This window comes from Xenopus tropicalis, chromosome 3 (genome assembly GCF_000004195.4).
Source record: "Xenopus tropicalis strain Nigerian chromosome 3, UCB_Xtro_10.0, whole genome shotgun sequence".
In the NCBI taxonomy this organism is placed as follows: Eukaryota; Metazoa; Chordata; class Amphibia; order Anura; family Pipidae; genus Xenopus; species Xenopus tropicalis.
Window position 1 is genome coordinate 105986469 of NC_030679.2, and position 20702 is coordinate 106007170.

At 37.8% G+C, this 20702-nt stretch overlaps 1 protein-coding gene across 3 annotated transcripts in view; it reads left to right on the top strand.

Annotated features, from left to right (window-relative positions):
- The first annotated feature begins 2 nt into the window (after window positions 1-2).
- Window positions 3-20702, top strand: part of efl1 (elongation factor like GTPase 1) — a 160858-nt gene continuing 140158 nt past the window's right edge. Inside the window, exons 1-8 of one of the 3 annotated variants that reach the window (XM_004912621.4) lie at window positions 3-98; window positions 938-1034; window positions 1849-1916; window positions 3365-3449; window positions 3848-3981; window positions 7651-7788; window positions 9634-9848; window positions 11184-11307. In XM_004912621.4, the coding sequence (XP_004912678.2) occupies window positions 944-1034; window positions 1849-1916; window positions 3365-3449; window positions 3848-3981; window positions 7651-7788; window positions 9634-9848; window positions 11184-11307 (855 nt within the window). In that variant the 5' untranslated portion in view covers window positions 3-98; window positions 938-943. Of the gene's footprint in view, window positions 99-169; window positions 188-933; window positions 1035-1848; window positions 1917-3364; window positions 3450-3847; window positions 3982-7650; window positions 7789-9633; window positions 9849-11183; window positions 11308-20702 lie in introns of those variants that run through there. The other 2 variants (XM_002940100.5, XM_012959520.3) reach the window with 2 other exon arrangements.

Consider the following 20702-nt stretch of genomic DNA (forward strand, 5'->3'; position numbering starts at 1 on the left):
ATCACGGGCCCTGGCAACGTGAAGCTGCTTCCGGGTGCGGAGTAGCACATGCGCTGGAGCCGAGTTACACTACTGTCATCTGCTGAATGTGTGAGACTGTAAGTGTTACCTAGGGATGTGCGTGTGGGGCAGTGCCATAGGGTCAGCAAATAGAGGACAGTTTTGCCGTAATGAGTGTATCGTTATGGTAGCACTTCATATTGCTGTTCTTTGTGTATGAAATTTGTTATGGGATGTGTAGTTTTTGGTTTTAGTAGTTACTCCAGCAACACCTGGAATGCCATTGCATAGTCCTGTCTGCAAAGACATTTCACTAATGGCACTAAAATGGCAGTGTAACTATCTTGGCCCTACTAGGGATAGATCATGATTTCGTTGTAAATAAAAGACATGTGACATTCCCTATAATATCCCTATAATACTTCAGGCAAAAAGAATCATTCAACTTTTTGTTTTAAATTCATTTCTGGTCTCCCCAAGCTTTTTGACATAATGTATCACGCCAGCAGTACTACTGTGAATAATTTAGCATGTTTCTGTCCATTGATGGCTTTCTGTTTTGTGTCTCTGCCAGAATATGATTGTATAATACTATACATATATGCTATCAGACTATGGGGCAGATTTATCAAAATGTGAGTTTAGAGCTTAATACAATAGAACCCCCATGTTCTATTAATCCCTATAGGATTTTTAGAAACGTATTTATCAATCTATGAAAATTAGAATTCACCATTAGATAAATATGCTTCTTAGTAAACAATCATTTGGAAACCGTTTTATTCATTTTATTTCTTTAATTCGTCACATATATTTTTTTTTATTATTGTATGAGTCTTTGCTTTGTTCCAAAATAATACATATAGCCAAGTCTGGTATCTTTTAAACTGGTGAATTTTTTAAACTGTATTTACATTTGTTGTTCTTTTTCAGACAGTAAACCATGGGACTTGTCAGTTTAGAGAAAATCGTTACCCTTCAAAAGAGGGCTGCTAACATTCGGAATATATGTATATTGGCACATGTGGACCATGGTAAGTGATTTTTATGGTAAAGGTTATTAGTTAGTGTATAGTTGACTTCTGCATTCTACCTCAGAGAAAGCATGCATAAACAGCATTAAAACATAACCCGAAACTTGCTTTAGGCATGTAACTGGTAAAATATATTTCTCTCTTCATTTTTTTTTTCCTGAGGGGCTATTTATGGTTATCATAATGCTGTATTATATCATTAATTGGGTACTTTTGTTTTCTCTGCCGTTCAGTTAAAGAATAGCTGCTGTCTGCGTGCATTTAAGTATTTAAAAATAACGCTGTATGTTTTATTCTGCACTTGATCTCCCTCAGTCTTCTTAAAGGAACACTCAAACTTAGATTAAAAATGACTTTAATTAACTAAAGCAGTTGTGATATTCACAGGTATAGGTATATGTGTCTAATTATTACAGGAGTTGAGTAGAACTACGTGGATATAAATGATCTTTGATCTCGAGCTGTGAATAGTAGTGATAATACATTTACATATGATGTAAATTCATACAACGAACTGCTTGTTGTTAACAGCATGGATTGCTGATTGTGCTGTGCTCTTTTAGTTTGTAGTTTTTGTTTTGAGAATTGTTTCCGCTCCATCAACCTTCCATTTAAAGGGATTACAAAGGTTAAGCCTGTGAGATTTTTGTTAGTGGCTCCCATTTTGGTATTTGACAGAAATAACAAAGATTATAGACATGCCGACATTAAAATAAGCTACTATTTCAGCTTTTATTAATTGCTCTTTACTTTTCAAGATGCTGTTTTTTTCATGCTGCTGATTGGTTTCAATAATTCATTTATTGTCTATTAGGTAAAACAACATTGGCTGACTGCCTCATATCTAGCAATGGTATAATTTCCAACAGACTGGCAGGAAAGGTAATTCATTTTTTTTCATATTGCAATTAATGTAGTTTCATGTGTGCTTTCTAAAACTGCTGCTATGAATTGCTGTCAATTCATTTGTATTTATGTGCCTAGTTTGTGTGTGTTCATTATATGTGCAGACTTGTGTAAACAGCAGCAAAATGCAGTTTGCTTAGGGGATATCTGTGTGTAACTAGAAGCATGGTGATCTTTGTAATAACCTGGTCTTAAAATAAGCAAACCAATAACACTGGGATTCTGTAATGGCATTTAAGTGATATGAATAAATTAAATATATGCCTTCCCACTGCACACATACATCAAATACCAACTTTTAAGATAGGGTGCTTTTGCTTAGTACAGGTAAGGGACCTGTTATCCAGAATGCGCAGGACCTGGGGTTTTCTGGATAAGGAGTTTTTCTATAATTTGGATCTTCATACCTTAAGTCTACTAAAAAATCATTTAAACAGGATTATTTTGCCTCCAGTAAGGATTGATTATATCCTGATTGGGATCAAGTACAAGGTACTTTTATTATTACAGCAAAAATTTAAAATTATTTCATTAAAATGGAGTCTTTAAGAAATTTACTTTTTGTAATTCGTAGCTTTCTGGATAACAGGTTTCTGGAAAATGGATCCCATACCTGTACAAATTCATAGCAAATGAGTGAGTTCTGGGCAATAGCCTGACTAGTGACTATAAAAAGTGTCATGTTTTTCCCAGTGGGGCTTTTTCAAGTAAGTGCATCAGCTAGCAGGCGGCCATCATGTACACATTTGTAACAGTGTTATTAACAAATAAAGTTGCAATATTCTAATCAAACAATCATCTATTGCAATATTTGCAAGGCTCACTAGATAATAATCTTAACATCATTTTAAATAATATCAGTATTATATACAGTATTCCCATATCCCCATTAAAGTATTACATAATAAATATAACATACTATTAGGTCAGATGCGTTAACTGTGCTGGGATAATCAGGTTTCAGATATTGTGAACTATTTCCCAGCATGTACAGTCAGCTCAACATGTCAGTCCAAAGCACAGAGCTTTCAACCAGTTGATTAAAAGTAGGAAACTCTTTATTTTTAGAATAAAAACATCACAGAAACATTGTTTATTTAGTAATTATATATATTTTTTCATTTTTTGTTTTGTTTCCCCTTTAACCTTCCTCTCTTCCCTATATTTGTATTTTGATATCTTGCTTGGAGTAAGACAATGACTGTTAAGGTGCCCATACGCCTTACATCGCCAAGCGAGCGGATCTTCTCCCGATATCCCCCACCTACGGGTGGGCGATATTGGGAGAATCCAGGCTAATTCAATCGTTTGGCCCTGGGGGGATCAGACTAGATTTTTTAACCTGCCCGATCAAGATCTGGTCGATTTCAGGGTTATGCGGGTTATGCTTTTGATGTATTTTTTTTAATTAATTTTATTTCCAGTTGCGATATTTGGACAGCCGTGAAGATGAACAAATCCGAGGAATCACAATGAAATCCAGTGCAATTTCTCTGCATTACAAAGATGGTACTTTTTTGTTACAGATTAATTTTTGAAACTTTAAGAAAATTATTTTGTATGTTTGCCCATTGTTATTTTTGTGCTGATATTTTTTTTTGTGATTTTTTGTAGTCCTGAAATAGCTGACTGGTAACAGGCTCACAAACCATATCTTGACTCAGTTAGTACCCCTAGGTTATTCTTTTCAGTGTTACAGTTTCATTGATATGTCCAATATAGCCTCCCAGATGACTTAGATTTTTAACTATAAAAAAGCATTTAACAGGATGTTGTAGACTGCAATAGTTTTCTCTGAGGGACATTTGTTCTGTAATATCCAACCATATTTAACCACATAGGCGTTATATAAATATAAAAATTAAGTGTGTTTTTCACATTCTTTCTATTCCTTTATTTGTTTGCAGATGAAGAAGAATATCTTATCAATCTCATTGACTCACCTGGGCATGTTGACTTTTCTTCAGAGGTCTCAACGGCTGTCCGTCTTTGTGATGGATGCATTATTGTGGTTGATTCTGTAGAAGGAGTCTGTCCTCAGGTAATTAGTGCCAATTCTGAAAATTTACATGGTAGACAAATCTGGCAGCTCACATAAGTGGATACAGAAAGGTAGGGTCAATACATGTTTTGTTATCTTTTGCTGTGGTATTTAGAGGCAATGTATACACCACGTTCCAACACAACCGTTTACTATCTTGCGAAGCTGTAGACTTATGGTAATCAGTTAGTGATAACTGCTTTAATTAACTAGTTGATTTTCTGTGGACAGAAGTTAAAGTGATTTTGAAATAAGAATGTCTTTATGGTTTGCATATGATTTGATAGTGATGCTCAGCATGCAGGGAATTTGTTAACATAACACATAGGGGCTGATTTACTTACCCACGAACGGGTCGAATGGAGTCCGATTGCGTTTTTTTCGTAATGATCGGTACTTTGCGATTTTTTCGTATGTTTTGCGATTTTTTCGGATTCTTTACGAATTTTTCGGATCCAATACGATTTTTGCGTAAAAACGCGAGTTTTCCTATCCATTACGAAAGTTGCGTAAAAAGTTGCGCATTTTGCGTAGCGTTTAAACTTACGCGAAAAGTTGCGCATTTTTCGCGTAAGTTTTAACGCTACGAAAAATGCGCAACTTTTTACTCAACTTTCGTAATGGATACGAAAAACTCGCGTTTTTACGCAAAAATCGTATTGGTAACGAAAAATTCGTACAGAATCCGAAAAAATCGCAAAACATACGAAAAAGTCGCAAAATGTTCGTTTTCAAGTCGGAACTTTTCCAATTCGGGTCGGATTCGTGGGTTAGTAAATCAGCCCCATAGTAGGGATGCACCGAATCCACTTTTTTTAGATTCGGCTGAATACCATACCGAACCGAATCCGAACCCTAATCTGCATATGCAAATTAGATTGCCGAAAATTTTCAACTTTTTTTTTCAACCGTTTTTACACGACAAAGAGTCATGTGATTTTAAGGATTCTGATTCGGTTCTGGCCAGGAGCATGGATTCGCTCAAACTGAATCCTGCCGGAAAAGGCCGAATCTCGAACCGAATCCTTGACTCAGTGCATCCCTAACACAAAGACTGTTTTATGGTACACTGTACTTGCTTTTTTCAGTTGTCAACGTCATTTAAAGTGCTGTCTACAGAAACCGGCAACTAAATGAACAGTTATCACTAGTTTATTGCCATAAACCAACAGGTCAGATTATAACTCTAGATTAGAGTGCTACCATTGGAGCAAAACCCCATTAGCTGATTTAAATGATCTATCTATTTACATTATGATCTGCTATGCCTGAGACTTTCAAAGTGCCTGTCTAAAGGTGGACATACATGAGCAGATTTAAGCTGCCAACTCAAATTTTAGACTGATTCGCCAGCATATCTGCCTGTGTATCTGGACCCCGATGATATCTGACCAAATATTGGGCAGGTGTCGATCTGGCAAGTTTGATTTTCCCATTGGTTCGAGGATCACATCGGCTCAGATGTGATCCTCGTGCCAATAGCTCCTATGGCCCTAGAGCCAAACAATCAAATTAGCCCAATATCGCCCACCTTAGGTGGGCATATCAGGAGAAAAATCCCCTTGTTTGGCAACCTTGCCAAAACGAGCGGATCTTAGTGTATGGCCACATTTCCATGCAGCACTCTGTTACCTGAGGCAATCCATAGTATGTACAGAAGGGTACCGACTTCATTGTAGATCAATAACCTAATCAGAAACAAAACCAGTCTATCAGGTTCACTGCAAGACTCATCTCTGAGGTTGTTGCTGGATGAGTTGTTTAAAAGCATACATATTTCATAGTAATGTTCTAGTGTATGTTAATGCTGCAGAGCTTTTGGATTATTTAGTAATTACTACTGTGTACGTTTGGTTACTCCTGTGTAATGTAGCCTTTATAGTTATTAATGGGAATACAGTGGAGGAAATAATTATTTGACCCCTCACTGATTTTGTAAGTTTGTCCAATGACAAAGAAATGAAAAGTCTCAGAACAGTATCATTTCAATGGTAGGTTTATTTTAACAGTGGCAGATAGCACATCAAAAGGAAAATCGAAAAAATAACTTTAAATAAAAGATAGCAACTGATTTGCATTTCATTGAGTGAAATAAGTTTTTGAACCCTCTAACAATAAAAGACTTAATACTTAGTGGAATAACCCTTGTTTGCAAGCACAGAGGTCAAACGTTTCTTGTAATTGATGACCAAGTTTGCGCACATTTTAGGAGGAATGTTGGTCCACTCCTCTTTGCAGATCATCTCTAAATCCCTAAGGTTTCGAGGCTGTCTCTGTGCAACTCTGAGCTTGAGCTCCCTCCATAGGTTTTCTATTGGATTAAGGTCCGGAGACTGACTAGGCCACTCCATGACCTTAATGTGCTTCTTCTTGAGCCACTCCTTTGTTGCCTTTGCTGTATGTTTTGGGTCATTGTCGTGCTGAAACACCCATCCACGACCCATTTTCAGTTTCCTGGCAGAGGGAAGGAGGTTGTCGTTCAGGATTTCACGATACATGGCTCCGTGCATTTTCCCGTTAATGCGAATAAGTTGTCCTGTGCCCTTAGCAGAAAAACACCCCCAAAGCAAAATGTTTCCACCCCCATGCTTGACGGTGGGGACGGTGTTTTGGGGGTCATAGGCAGCATTTTTCTTCCTCCAAACACAGCGAGTTGAGTTAATGCCAAAGAGCTCTATTTTGGTCTCATCAGACCACAGCACCTTCTCCCAGTCACTCACAGAATCATTCAGGTGTTCATTGGCAAACTTCAGACGGGCCTGCACATGTGCCTTCTTGAGCAGGGGGACCTTGCGAGCCCTGCAGGATTTTAATCCATTGCGGTGTAATGTGTTTCCAATGGTTTTCTTGGTGACTGTGGTCCCTGCTAATTTGAGGTCATTAACTAACTCCTCCCGTGTAGTTCTAGGATGCTTTTTCACCTTTCTCAGAATCATTGACACCCCACGAGGTGAGATCTTGCGTGGAGCCCCAGAGCGAGGTCGATTGATGGTCATTTTGTGCTCCTTCCATTTTCGAACAATCGCACCAACAGTTGTCACTTTCTCTCCCAGCTTCTTGCTAATGGTTTTGTAGCCCATTCCAGCCTTGTGCAGGTCTACAATTTTGTCTCTGACATCCTTGGACAGCTCTTTGGTCTTTCCCATGTTGGAGAGTTTGGAGTCTGCTTGATTGATTGATTCTGTGGACAGGTGTCTTTTATACAGGTGACTAGTTAAGACAGGTGTCCTTAATGAGGTTGACTAATTGAGTAGAAGTGTCTAACCACTCTGTGGGAGCCAGAACTCTTAATGGTTGGTAGGGGTTCAAAAACTTATTTCACTCAATGAAATGCAAATCAGTTGCTATCTTTTATTTAAAGTTATTTTTTCGATTTTCCTTTTGATGTGCTATCTGCCACTGTTAAAATAAACCTACCATTGAAATGATACTGTTCTGAGACTTTTCATTTCTTTGTCATTGGACAAACTTACAAAATCAGTGAGGGGTCAAATAATTATTTCCTCCACTGTATGTAGCAAAGTGATGCTGTGTCATCTTTTACCAGAAGATTAGATGTAATTGCTGTTTGCTATATAAGTGATTTCCAGAAAGTAAATCATCCCTTTCATAGAGAGGAGCTTTCTTTTGGGAATCTGTTTTAATGCTTATTTTTTCTTTCTCTTTTAGACACAGGCAGTATTACGGCAAGCTTGGCTTGAGAATATCCGTCCGGTCCTGGTGATCAATAAAATAGATAGGTTGATAACTGAATTGAAACTTTCCTGTTTAGAAGCTTATTCCCATCTCCAAAAGATACTGGAGCAGGTACAATTAGTATATTATGATAGTGTTTTATTTTTTATGTATTTTATGTTAATTTTAAATTATTTCATTCTAATTCATAGACAAGCAGTTAATCAGGATTATATTATTATAGGGTTTTATTTGCGGTGTCTTTTATGTTAATTTTACATTATTTAATTTTGACTGAGGAGTTAATCAGTAGTGATTGTTGAGTTGTAGAAGGATTAACTGGATGCATTTGGCAGGATATAACTAGGATTATGGAATGGTAAAATAGTTGTTTCCTTATGGCTGTGCTATGACTCAAGGGTTAAATTTATATTAGAATGATGGCACTTAAAGAAGTCTAAGGAGGCCTTGAGCAGACTGTGGGTCATAAAAATCCATTGAGGAGCTACATCTAGCCCTTGAAAGTTTGGCATCTCTTATGTAAGTTGTACAATAGGTTTAACTATCGGGGCTTACAGCAATGGATGGGGGACCCAGCCTGAGGGCCTGTCAAGATGAGATTTGTTGTTCTAGGCATGGCTTCCGTCAATGGGGGAGAGGTGGGACTGTTGAGCCGTAGCAAAAGTTTCATCAATCGTGTAAATTATGTATAAATTTAAGACATTTACGTAACTTCTGCAGATTTATTACAGAGTAGCATCAACTGCTTATAATGTGATAATGTGATATATTTACTTTATATGTACTATCTCTGGCATGAACAAAATCAATGAGCCCCCTAAACGTACACAATTCACAAAACTTATGCTACTTTTGTAGAAACTTCTGTAACTTCCGTATCAAGCAATGGCAGTGTTACATGGAGGTCTGTAGGGACCCCTATAACTCCTGCCTCCCCCCCCCCAGCAGTTAAATGGTCTTTTTTCTCTATAGTTATACAGAACAACCTTGATTTTATGTCCCCTGATTTCAAGTTTTACCACATTTTACACTGGTAAATATATAATTTATGATGCATTCTACAGATTTTACATTTTTCTGGATTATACCCCTTTTTTTGATCCTCTAATAAACATAAAATGGGGTTTTTATTGTAGTTGCTATTCAGTGAAATGATTTGTGAGTTTGTATCATAATAGCTGTGGATAAAAAAAACAAAAAACATCCAACAAGTTCAACCTTTTGTCCCAGCAAAACCTAGTAGTAGTAGGATTACTAATGAGTAAATATGTGTAGATATCTTTAACCTTGTTATAGCAGTAAGGTGTGCTTGAAAAAATATTGGGCAAAAGGAGAGCACCAACCTAAACGCTTGAAAATCTCTGTCAAATTACAGGGCAGAATCTTAAGCAGCATGTGCTTGCCACACATAGGGCTCTTGTTGCATAAGCTGTCAAACTGTTACAATTTACTTGAAAGTTATCAGTAAACTGAATTGTCCTGTTTACTCTATGGAGTAAAATTCTTCTTTTAAATGTGCCCGTGTTGGTTGCTCTTTATTAGAAGTTGTTGTTAGAGAGATGCTGTGTGTTATGTTTGCCTGATATTGCAAGTTAGTAGGTAAGGGCTTTTTTGGATTTTGGAACTTTGCATTCATAATTCCTCAAAACAAATTGGTTCACATTTTCTCTGCTTCAGATGCACCTTGGAGTGTCAGTCTGTGTCATCAAGTTCATTTAATGGGACCTAACTGTGATAGCAAAGTATAGTTTTGCAGAATTTTGTCAGGAAAGGGTCACAAAAAGTTTACAGCTTATATTGTAAATTAGAAAGAAGTTGCTTTCTTTATAGGTTAGGAACTATCCTTGTGGGCAAAGGCATTTTACACACCAATTTTTCTACTGAGCATAGCGTTTTCTAAGTACAAGGACTATATTGGGGTTTATATATCTTGAGCATTCCTTCTCTACCTTTTAGGTCAACGCAGTTACTGGAAGTCTATTCACCTCTAAGGTCCTAGAAGAGAGAGCAGAGAAGGACATGGCAAGTGATGTTCCATCTGAGACTGTGGATGGAGATCAGGTGTATGATTGGAGTGCTGGTCTGGAAGAGACAGATGATTCCCACCTTTATTTTTCACCAGACCAGGGCAATGTTGTATTTGCCAGTGCCATAGATGGCTGGGGATTTACGTAAGGATACCTTAAATTTTCTTTTCTTCCAGAACCTGTGCACTTAATTATATCTGATGGAAATCCATCCCAACTGAAAGGAAAATGTGCTGGCTTGTGCCCAGGCAAGAAGTAGTGTTTTTTTCGGGTAGCCTTTAGGCTAAGGTTAAGCCAGCTATTCTAATCAAAATGCATACAGGTTTTTGTATTGTCTCATGCAATAGTGAAGTAAGATTTGATTTTATAAATCAGACATTTTTACCATTGCCCTTTATCGTGCAGACCTGCTTTTAAAGTCTTGTATCTGCTAGTGATTTCAAAGCTTAAATTCAAAAGTTTGTTCTTAGAAAAGTGTTTTACGTTTGCAATATATTTTTCAGTGTTGCACATGAGCCAGTCAAAACGGCTCTGTTGGACAGTGTACCTGATAAGGACTATAAGTCATATTTAGCTAGCTCTTCTTTCCATTGAATATATTGGCCACTATTTAGCATCTGCCACTAGATGGCACAGTGGTACTTTGCACTGTCAGCTCATACACAGTGTTCTGTACTAGCATGAAACAGCTGTAAAACTACTATATGGTTTTATTGTGTCTGGGTTTTGTCTGAAATGGTCATATTTGCTATTTTGTTATCAATTATTTTTCAATTCATTTGTTTAAAAAAATGTATTAGTGTATGTCGTGCTTTGTATATCAGAGTGAGTGAAGTCACGTACCCTATAATAACCATTAGTAGTAACAGCCACTAGTCCTCCTCCTGGCAATTAACACTCAATACAGAATGTTGTAGAGCAGCTAAAATGCTATTTGACACTGATTTACATTGGAAATTACTGGTTTTGTTTTACATTATGGGCAGTGGTTAAAAGCTGCTGCGCTGATGTGCTGTATATCTACATATTTTCTGCTGAAGGACAATTTATAGCATTTATGCTGTAAAATGAACACACAGCTTAATTTTTTTAAGCATACCTGATTATTTCTTCATTTTTAAGTATACCTGAACATTTGCTATATGTAAAAAGAGATACTATGATGTTTTAGTTGATTTTGAGCTTTGTATTCTTTACCTAGTGCCACTACTGTAACACCTGTGATACAGGGTAGACAAGGGTCTAATGCAAGTAGAACTCCCAGTCCAGTTTGTCAAAGACTAACACAAAGGTGTTTTTTCGATGTTTCTAAAGAGACCAACTAGAAAAAAAATAAATAGTAAATAGGCTTGCCAGGAAATGCCATCACTACAAGAACAGTCATGTCTTGTTCAGAATCCGAAATCTAATATACAGAATATTTTGATTCCAAAAAGCATGATATGCTGTTGAAAGACTTCTCTCTGGTTCCTATTGCAGCATTGATCACTTTGCCCAACTGTACAGTCAGAAAGTTGGTATTAAGGCTGCTGTACTTCTGAAGACACTCTGGGGAGATTACTATCTGAATACCAAGGCCAAGAAGATCATGAAAGGCGCTCAGGTAAAGTCTGGTTATTTTTAATGTTAAAATAAGTAATTAATTTTTCTGTTCTTCTATTAACCTTTCACCTGCTGATAGCTTTAAACTGTAACACAGGACAGCGCTGGTAGTTTTTTCCTTTGGCTTTAACCCCTTGAAATGCTCAGAACAGTTAACATAAGCAACAGAATTTTCAATCTTTCATATTGGCTTTGAAAGTCAATGCAATGTAGCATAACATGTTTTCTGAAAGATTAGCCTTTTCCTTGCAGATTTTCCCACCCTGAGCTGTTCTGGCAGGAAACTCTTCAGGCCACATGTACAAGTAACCCCAAGAAGATATTATGCCAATTAGGAAAATCCGTGTTTTAGTGTATCTATGTGATGCTTATGCAGGAAACCTTGAGATTTACTTATGGTTCTGTAGAAAGTTACGCTTTTTTAAAACAGTTGAACTATGAAGATGTAAATCGAAGAAAAATCCTCTTCATCTAACATTACGTTCCTTTATCACATGTATATAGAGGGTAGAATTTCTCAAGTAACAAGGATTTAGGACAATTACCTCTACCTAAACCCAAAAAATTAATTAATGTATACTTACTCTGTGTGCTTCACTGACCACTTGCATTTTACTTTCATTTTCTATTTATAGCAGTTTATGCAATAGCTGCATTTTTGCACTGCTAATAGCAGGTTTTTTGTTCAACTAAGAGTAAGCAACCCAAGGGTTAACTAAATCCAGGAAGGGCATTCAAAAGTTCAGTGAGGGTTGCTAACACTGCCTGCCTAAATTTGAATAGATTTTCAGTACTTATTACTAATTCCTGTATTTTATTGTGTCAAACATTTTTTGACTGCCAAGCATATAACTATTCATTGTTTTAGGGCTCTGGCAAACAATGAATAGTTATATGCTTGGCAGTCAAAAAATCTCCCCGTGTGCCAGAGCCCTTAGGAGTGCAGGTGATTTCGGCAAATCGCCGAAATTGCCTCACGAGGCAACTTCGGGGATTTGCCAAAATCGCCTGCGCAGCGTGTGCCATCCCACCGGCGACTTACATTTTCGCCAGTGGGATGGTAGTTTGGGGAGATTAGTCGCCCGTGACGAGGGAGATTTGTCGTGGGCGACTAATCTCCTTGTGTGCCAGAGCCCTTAGGAGTGTATCTATCTATCTATATGGAAGGTTGGAGCAGCTTTCCTGAGCCCAGCACAATATATTGACACCATGCGATGCTGCCAGAACCATGTTCCTGTGAGTGGTGGGAAGGGAACTTCTAATTAATGTATGATGCCATTGCAATAGCTGACACAATAAAAGTGATCTTTAAAGGAGAAGGAAAGTCATTTTGACATTTAACTGCCAATAGATTTTCCACATTAATGCCACCTAGAACACTATATTTATTCTGCAGAAAGCTTTATCATACCTGAGTAAAGAACCGTAGAACCTTCCTGCTGTAGGCTGGTAGCTCAGATTACACATCCTGAAGGTTGTGGGGAGTGAGTTTTATGAATTCTTATGGGAGGGTGGAGCAGGAGAAGGGAGAGTAAACCCAGACTCCTGCCAGGAATGAAGGATTTTTGAGAGATGAAGTCTGATACCAAAAAACATGTTTACAAAAAAGGAGACAAGAAATCCTGTGTTTCTTTTAACAGCTTTTCTGTTGGTGCTTATGGCTGTATTTACATAGACCTTTCTGATAAAGCTTACTTAGTTTTTCCTTCTCCTTTAAAGCATTGTTTTCTTAAAAAACATCTAATTTAAAGGAGAAGTAAAGGATTAAAAATGCAACCCCATAAATGCATAGGCCTTATATCCCTGTAGCTGATCGCTACATTTTTTTACCTTTATAGCCAGTATTTTCTGAGCACTCTCTGATTTTCCTAAACGCTGTTTAGCAACTATTGCAGCCGCCATGTTGGATATTTAAATTAGTCCAACATGGTGCCGCTTAACTAAATGCGCCTGCGCGTATATTCTCCCTCCCCCTAGATGCGAGCGCGACCAACTCTACTGTGCACTGCTCTTCCATGTATTGCGTGTCACCATAGCAACCAGACACGCTCGTAGTGGGAGGGTCACAGGTGCGGTGGGAGGGCGATCGCTCCTGCTTGTGAAATTCAATAGCGCTCACAGTATATTTAAAATGTGCATGCGCTTCCTGAGTAGCTGGTCTTGGTCTGGGTGCAGGAGCATGGAATTCTGGGAATCTTCTTTACACAGCTCGCTGTTTTTTTATCCTGTTTGGCTTCTGATCATCTGAACAGGTGAAATATGGGGAGACTTAAGGGCATTATTGAGATAACTGAAGGTATGCCTGCAGCTTGAGATTAACTCTTTACTAGCCTTTCCTTCTCCTTTAAGGCCATATGCCATAGATTTTATTATAAGCAAATACAGTTAGGTCCATATTTGGACATAGACAACTTTTTTCTCTGAATATTAAATGAAACAACTCGGATGCAGTTGAAGTGCAGACTTTCAGCTTTAATTCAGTGGGGTGAACAAAACGATTGCATAAAAATGTGAGGCCACTAAAGCATTTTTTTAACACAATCCCTTCATTTCAAGGGTTCAAAAGTAATTGGACAATTGACTCAAAGGCTATTTGGCAAGTCCATCGTTATGTCATTATCAGTTAAGCAGATAAAAAGCCTGGAGTTGATTTGAGGTGTGGTGCTTGCATGTGGAAGATTTTGCTGTGAACAGACAACATGCGGTCAAAGGAGCTCTCCATGCAGGTGAAAGAAGTCATCCTTAAGCTGCGAAAACAGAAAAAACCCATCCGAGAAATTGTTACAATAGTAGGAGTGGCGAAATCTACAGTTTAGTACATCCTGAGAAAGAAAACAAGCACTTGGTGGACTTAATAATGCAAAAAGACCTGGATGTCCACAGGAAAACAGTGTGGTAGATGATCGTAGAATCATTTCCATGGTGAAGAGAAACCCTGTCACAACAGCCAACCAAGTGAACCACACTCTCCAGGGGGTAGGCATATCGATATCCAAGTCTACCATAAAGAGAAGACTGCATGAAAGTAAATACAGAGGGTGCACTGCAAGGTGCAAGCCTCTCATAAGCCTCAAGAATAGAAAGGCTAGATTGGACTTTGCAAATGAACATTTAAAAAAGCCAGCACAGTTCTGGAAAAACATTCTTTGGACAGATGAAACCAAGATCAACCTATACCAGAATGATGGCAAGAAAAAAGTATGGAGAAGGTTTGGAACAGCTCATTATCCAAAGCATACCACTTCATCTGTAAAACATGGTGTAGGCAGTGTGATGGCTTGGGGGTGCATGGCTGCCAGTGGCACTGGGACACTTGTGTTTATTGATGATGCAGGAAAAGGTGATGTACTGTGTTAGCCAGACAAAAATGTTTAAAGGGTAACCCTTTTGAAATAAAGAATAACAAAAGTGGTTTAAAGGGTTACCCTTTAAACTTTATTGATGATGTGACACAGGAGAGAAGCAGCCGATTGAATTCTGAGGTGTTCAGAGCCATACTGTCTGCTCAAATCCAGCTAAATGCAGTCAAATTGGTTGGGCGGCGTTTCATGATACAGATGGGCAATGACCCAAAACACACAGCCAAAGCAACCCAGGAGTTTATTAAAGCAAAGAAGTGGAAAATTCTTGAATGGCCAAGTCAGTCACCTGACCTTAACCCAATTGAGCATGCATTTCGGACAGAAAGGCCCACAAACAAACAACAACTGAAAGTCGCTGCATTAAAGGCCTGGCAGAGCATTAAAAAGGAGGAAACCCAGCATCTGGTGATGTCCATGAGTTCAAGACTTCAAGCTGTCATTGCCAGCAAAGGGTTTTCAACCAAGTATTAGAAATTAACATTTTATTTCCAATTATTTAATTTGTCCAATTACTTTTGAGCCCCTGAAATGAAGAGATTGTGTTAAAAAAATGCTTTAGTGGTCTCACATTTTTATGCAATCATTTTGTTCACCCAACTGAATTTAAGCTGAAAGTCTGCACTTCAACTGCATCTGAGTTGTTTCATTTAAAATTCATTGTGATAATGTACAGAACCAAAATTAGAAAAAAGTTGTCTCTGTCCAAATATTTATGGACCTAACTGTAGGTACAGCACATTGTACTTGCTTGTAACTAAGCTGCATTAATCCATATTGATAGCAAAGCAGTCCTACTGGGTTTATTTGATGTTATAGTTATCCAAGTTATAGAAAAGCCTCAGGTTCCAAGTATTTCAAATAACAGATCCCATACCTGCTTTTTATTTCATTTTGACTATAGTGTGTGAATGTGATAGGTACCTTAGATTGTAAGCCCCATTGGGACAGGGACAGATGTGAATCAATGTATAATTGCTGTAAAGCTCTGCATAATATGTTGGCTCAGTGTAGCTGAAAAATAATTTTTTTATTGCTTTTAGCTCCTCTTTAAATGTGCACCCATGTAATATAACAAGAAAATTTCAGTATGACACTTTTGTTCTGCATCATTTTGTTCCTTCTTTTACTTCAGCCCAGGGAGCAGACGCTAATAGCAGTACTGTTTGGTTATCCTTTCTTTTTAAAAATGAATCTCTGCTTGCGGTCCAGTGATGTTTTTCCACGAAAGGATTCTGCTTGTGTGAGGTGAACAGTTCTAATAAAAGCTGTAAGCCAAATTTGCTGTGATTGATGACTCTTATAAATGGCCTGTGTCACTGGATTGGTAAAAATAGAAAATCTAATGTTTTCCATAGAGAGTTCTCATTTACGTGGCCCTGAGACTAAAGTATGTCTTGGGTTATGGGGAAGAGAGCCCTACCAAGAGCAAATAATGAACAAAGGCTTTTCAGCTTAATTCACTGGCACGGTTTCTCCCTCAAGTAATCTTCTGAACGATTTCCCATTCCAACAATTACTCATCTTGTATATTGATGCCGCAGATAAGTCCCATTAATCATTTTTAATGAAACATGTGTAGTAGACATTATAGGAGGGCATTCGCCCCCCTTTTATAATCATAAAACCTTTTTTTTTAATAAAAAACTGATGTTTGTTAAATTTGTTAAATAAAACAAACAAAAATTAGCATTTTTAAAAAAAATGTTTAAAGGAAATATCTGCCCTGTTTTAAAGTGCTGTAAGAAGACGATCTATTTGTTTAATCAATAATTATCTCTTTAGTTAATTGTTCTTCAGTATGTTGAGCGGAGCAATACAGCAAGGAACAGAGATACTTAATTGGCAACAGTGTTAGCTGCTTAAAGAAACAGTGCAGTCTAAAAATGAAACAGGCTGCGCAAAATAAAACATATTTCTAATATAGTTAATTAGGCAAAAATGTCATCTATAAAGACTGGAGTGAGCAGATTTCTAACATAATAGCCAGAATACTACATCCTGCTTTCAACTCTCTAACCTCTTAGTTAGTCAGTGACTTTGGTGGGGGGGGGGGACATGGGACATAACTGTTCAGTTAGTTTGTGAGCACACAGGTAAGATTAAAATGCAAACTAACTGGGAAGTTATGTGCCATATGCCCCCCCCCTCAAGTCACTAATTAAGGCCAATTGCAAATTCTCTCAGAATGGCACTCTCTAGATCATACTAAAAGTTCATTAGAAATGTGAAAAGCCCCTTTAACCCTTCGGTTGCTAAATCTACACCAGTCCAATAAATGTGTATTATAAAAATTCAAATATCTCAGCAACCACTAGAAATAAAAAATGAATGTTAATTGCAAAAGTGTTCAGAGAGGCAACCTGAATATGTTTACATTATGATTATTTTTTTGTTTGGTGTAGATCCCCTTTAAGAGGAGCTGTGGTGTACTTTAGGTCTTTAATTGGGCTTCATACTGATATTAGTACTTTATGCATAGTGAGCCTACAGTGTGTTGTCACAGGCAATATTTGATTGACAGCTTGAATTTTTAAATGCCTCTATAATGGGTTTGAATGTGTTAATATGAAAATGAATTAGGGTTTCATGCTTAATTTGAAAAAGACTTTTATTAAACAGCTTTTTATGGCTTGGTGCCAGGTCCACTTTAATCGCTTTGGAAAGTAGTAAAGTGCAGGTCAGGAATTTCCTCTGTGTTGGGACAGCCTGTGCATCACTATTGGGAAGTGCTTACACCTACCTAAAACTACAGGTGGCAGTTAATAGCAAAAAAGAGAATTGTCAACTTTGCACCCTTAGTTTCTATTTATTCTTCTCTCTGCTTGTCGCAGATCTTTTAGAACTGACCAATATTCCTTCTGCACTACAAGAGTAAGGCAGGTTCTCCCTGGAGCCCTCTGCCCCTTGACCAAACAGAAATTGCCTCTCTGTTGCAGAATGAAAAAGGTTTGAGAGTGATGTGTGACAGGCTGCCTTGAAGGCCCCATCTGCCTGATGGTGACGAGGACAAATTCAGTGTCAAATTTGCTGGAGAGCGCCTGAAATGGGGCCTGTCCCCAGCAAACAAAGATAAATAGGAGCCTTAATCTTAATTAAAATCGCCTTGCAGATATGACCCCTTTTATACAGTAGCTTCAGAAGACCATATAGAGACTATTTTTAAAACCAGTCTTACAGGTAATGTAATAAAGGTGCAAAGTTTGCCCAGGTTTAAGTTTTCTGACTGGTTGCTTTGGTAGATTAGAACATATTAATTTAAATATATTTTGCCTAGCCATGACCTGTACTGCCCACCTCAAAATACATTTGTCACCTACGGGGGCCATTATTTTAAGTTTCTTACTTAAATTCAGAGAGATGCTAGAAAAGCAAGAGGTGTTAGCTAGACGGGATTAGAAGCTAGAAACATTACTATAGTTTGCCACAGCTTTTGAGCCAGTGACCATTTAAACATTTTCTATCATTCATATATATATGTTCACTCAAATCCTAATTCATTCTCCATGAATGACAGTATTCCCATATCCCTTCCTTTCTAATAGGAAGTGCACTTGTATAAAAGGTAATCTGTCATCATTATTTTTAATGTCTGTCATGGTATCAATTCGACTGTATGTACTGCGTGACAGGAATTTGTGTGGGCTTATAATAGTGATATTTTCAGTGTTCCTTTTAAGGCATATTTTTCTTTCAGAATAAGCACTCCATGTGCTTTTAATTTATAATAAAAATACAGAGCTCTGCATATACAAATAGCTATATATACACATATATATATATATATATATATATATATATATATATATATATATATATATATATATATATATATATATAATCCAACAAAAGGTAACACTCCACTTACATAGAGTCAAATGCCCGGGTGCTAATGCAAATACAAAATACTGCAGAAGGAGCCAGCACTCACAGGACTTTAGATGAATCAAAAGAAAAAAAATAAATAAATAAAGCTTTCAAACCAAGTGATGAAGCATGGTTTTTTTTTATTCGTCCGACGTTTCAGTTATTTATTTATTTTTTTTCTTTTGATTCATCTAAAGTCCTGTGAGTGCTGGCTCCTTCTGCAGTATTTTATATATATATATATATATATATATATATATATACGTGTACTTGGAGAAAGGTACCGCTCACACAGGTCTTAAAGTTCAATTTTGAAGTTTTATTGTAGAGGCAAGAGAACTGACGTTTCGGCTGTAACACCAGCCTTTGTCAAAGTTATAAATACAAGTGAATAGAAACCTTATATACAGTGTTTGGCGGGAACACCAACAGACAATAACGTGAATGCTAAACACTGTATATAAGATTTCTATTCACTTGTATTTGTAACTTTGACAAAGGCTGGTGTTACAGCCGAAACGTCAGTTCTCTTGCCTTTACAATAAAACTTCAAAATTGAACTTTAAGACCTGTGTGAGCGGTACCTTTCTCCAAGTACCCGTATACATTTCGTTGGGACTGCACCCAGGCACATTTATCTGTTCTACACGTGAGTGCTGGATTCTGCTGTATATTATATATATATATATATATATATATATATATATTAGGGCTGGGCGATATACCGTTTAATACCGAATACGGGTGTCTTTTTTAAAAACTATATTCATTTTTCAGATACCGCAATACCGGGGTGTCAGGGTACTCACCCGTGTGGCCCGGTCTCGCGCGCCTCCTTGCGTGCGCGCGTCCTATTGTCCGCAGGACGTTGCGTACGCGCGTCCAGGTGCTCGTGCGTCAAAGCGCACGTACATGTCAAAGCGTGCATGTCCGTGACGCGCTGACGGCGCCGGTTCTGCGCATGCGTGGGGGGTATTTAAAGCTATCAAACGCCTCCTCCTGTGCTATGTTGTCTGCGGCCTTGCCTGGGAAACTAAGCCTGCCTGATTTACCTTACGACTTTCTGTTGCCGATCCTTCGCTTGCCTGACTCTGATTTTCAATACTGCAGTAATAATTCTCTAATTTATTAGGAAATGAGGTTAACACCTAATCATGCATGAAAAAAAAAAATACCGTCAAATACCGTGACACCGATATAATTTTGAAAAATACCGTGATATAAATTTTTGGTCATACCGCCCAGCTCTAGTATATATATATACACACACACACATACATACGGATGAACTTGCATATTAAAATACTCATTGTATTTAATTAGTGGGTTAGGCTATCTTGTATGTAGTAGTAAGGGCTGGAGTATGCATCTGGCAATTAGATGGCTAGTGTGAAATATACCTCTGTTTATAACTCTGCACATTCGCTGGTGTATGCAGTTCAAGTTCATTTGCTTTCCTTTTTCACACAACTAAAATTAACTTGCTTTATTGTACTGTACTCTACAGACTGTACTCAATAGCTCACTGACATAACATTTTATGTTCTCTTTTTGTACGACATATGGATATACACCTTTTCCTGGTACAGGTATGGGACCTGTTGTTCAGAATGTGCGGGACCTGGGATTTTCTGGATAATGGGTTTTTCTGTCATTTGTATCTCCATACCTTAAGTCAGGGATCCCCAAACTTTTTGACCTGTGAGCCACATTTAAATGTAAAAAGAGTTGGGGAGCAACACAAATATTCAAAAAGTTCCTGGGGGTGCCACAAAAGGGCTGCCATTGGCTATTTGGTAGCCCCTATGTCGACTGGAATCCTATAGAAGGCTCTGTTTCGCAGTACACCTGGTTTTTATACAGCCAAAACCTGACACCAAGCCCAGAATTAAAAATGAAGCTCCGGTTATTTGAAAAAAGGCGATACCACAATGCAGGGGAAGCATCCACAATGCGGTGATCGATTAATCAATCCTAGCCTTGACGCCTTCCTATACAGAAGGTAGGCTAGGCTCAATCAATCGATCGCCGCATAGTGGATGCTCCCCCTGATACTTCCCCTGCATCGATGTATCGCCTTTTTTTAAATGACCGGAAGCCAAGTTTTAACAGGTATTTTCTAATAAAGCATTAAAAATAATAAATGGTTTGCAGGTTAGGGCAATTATTG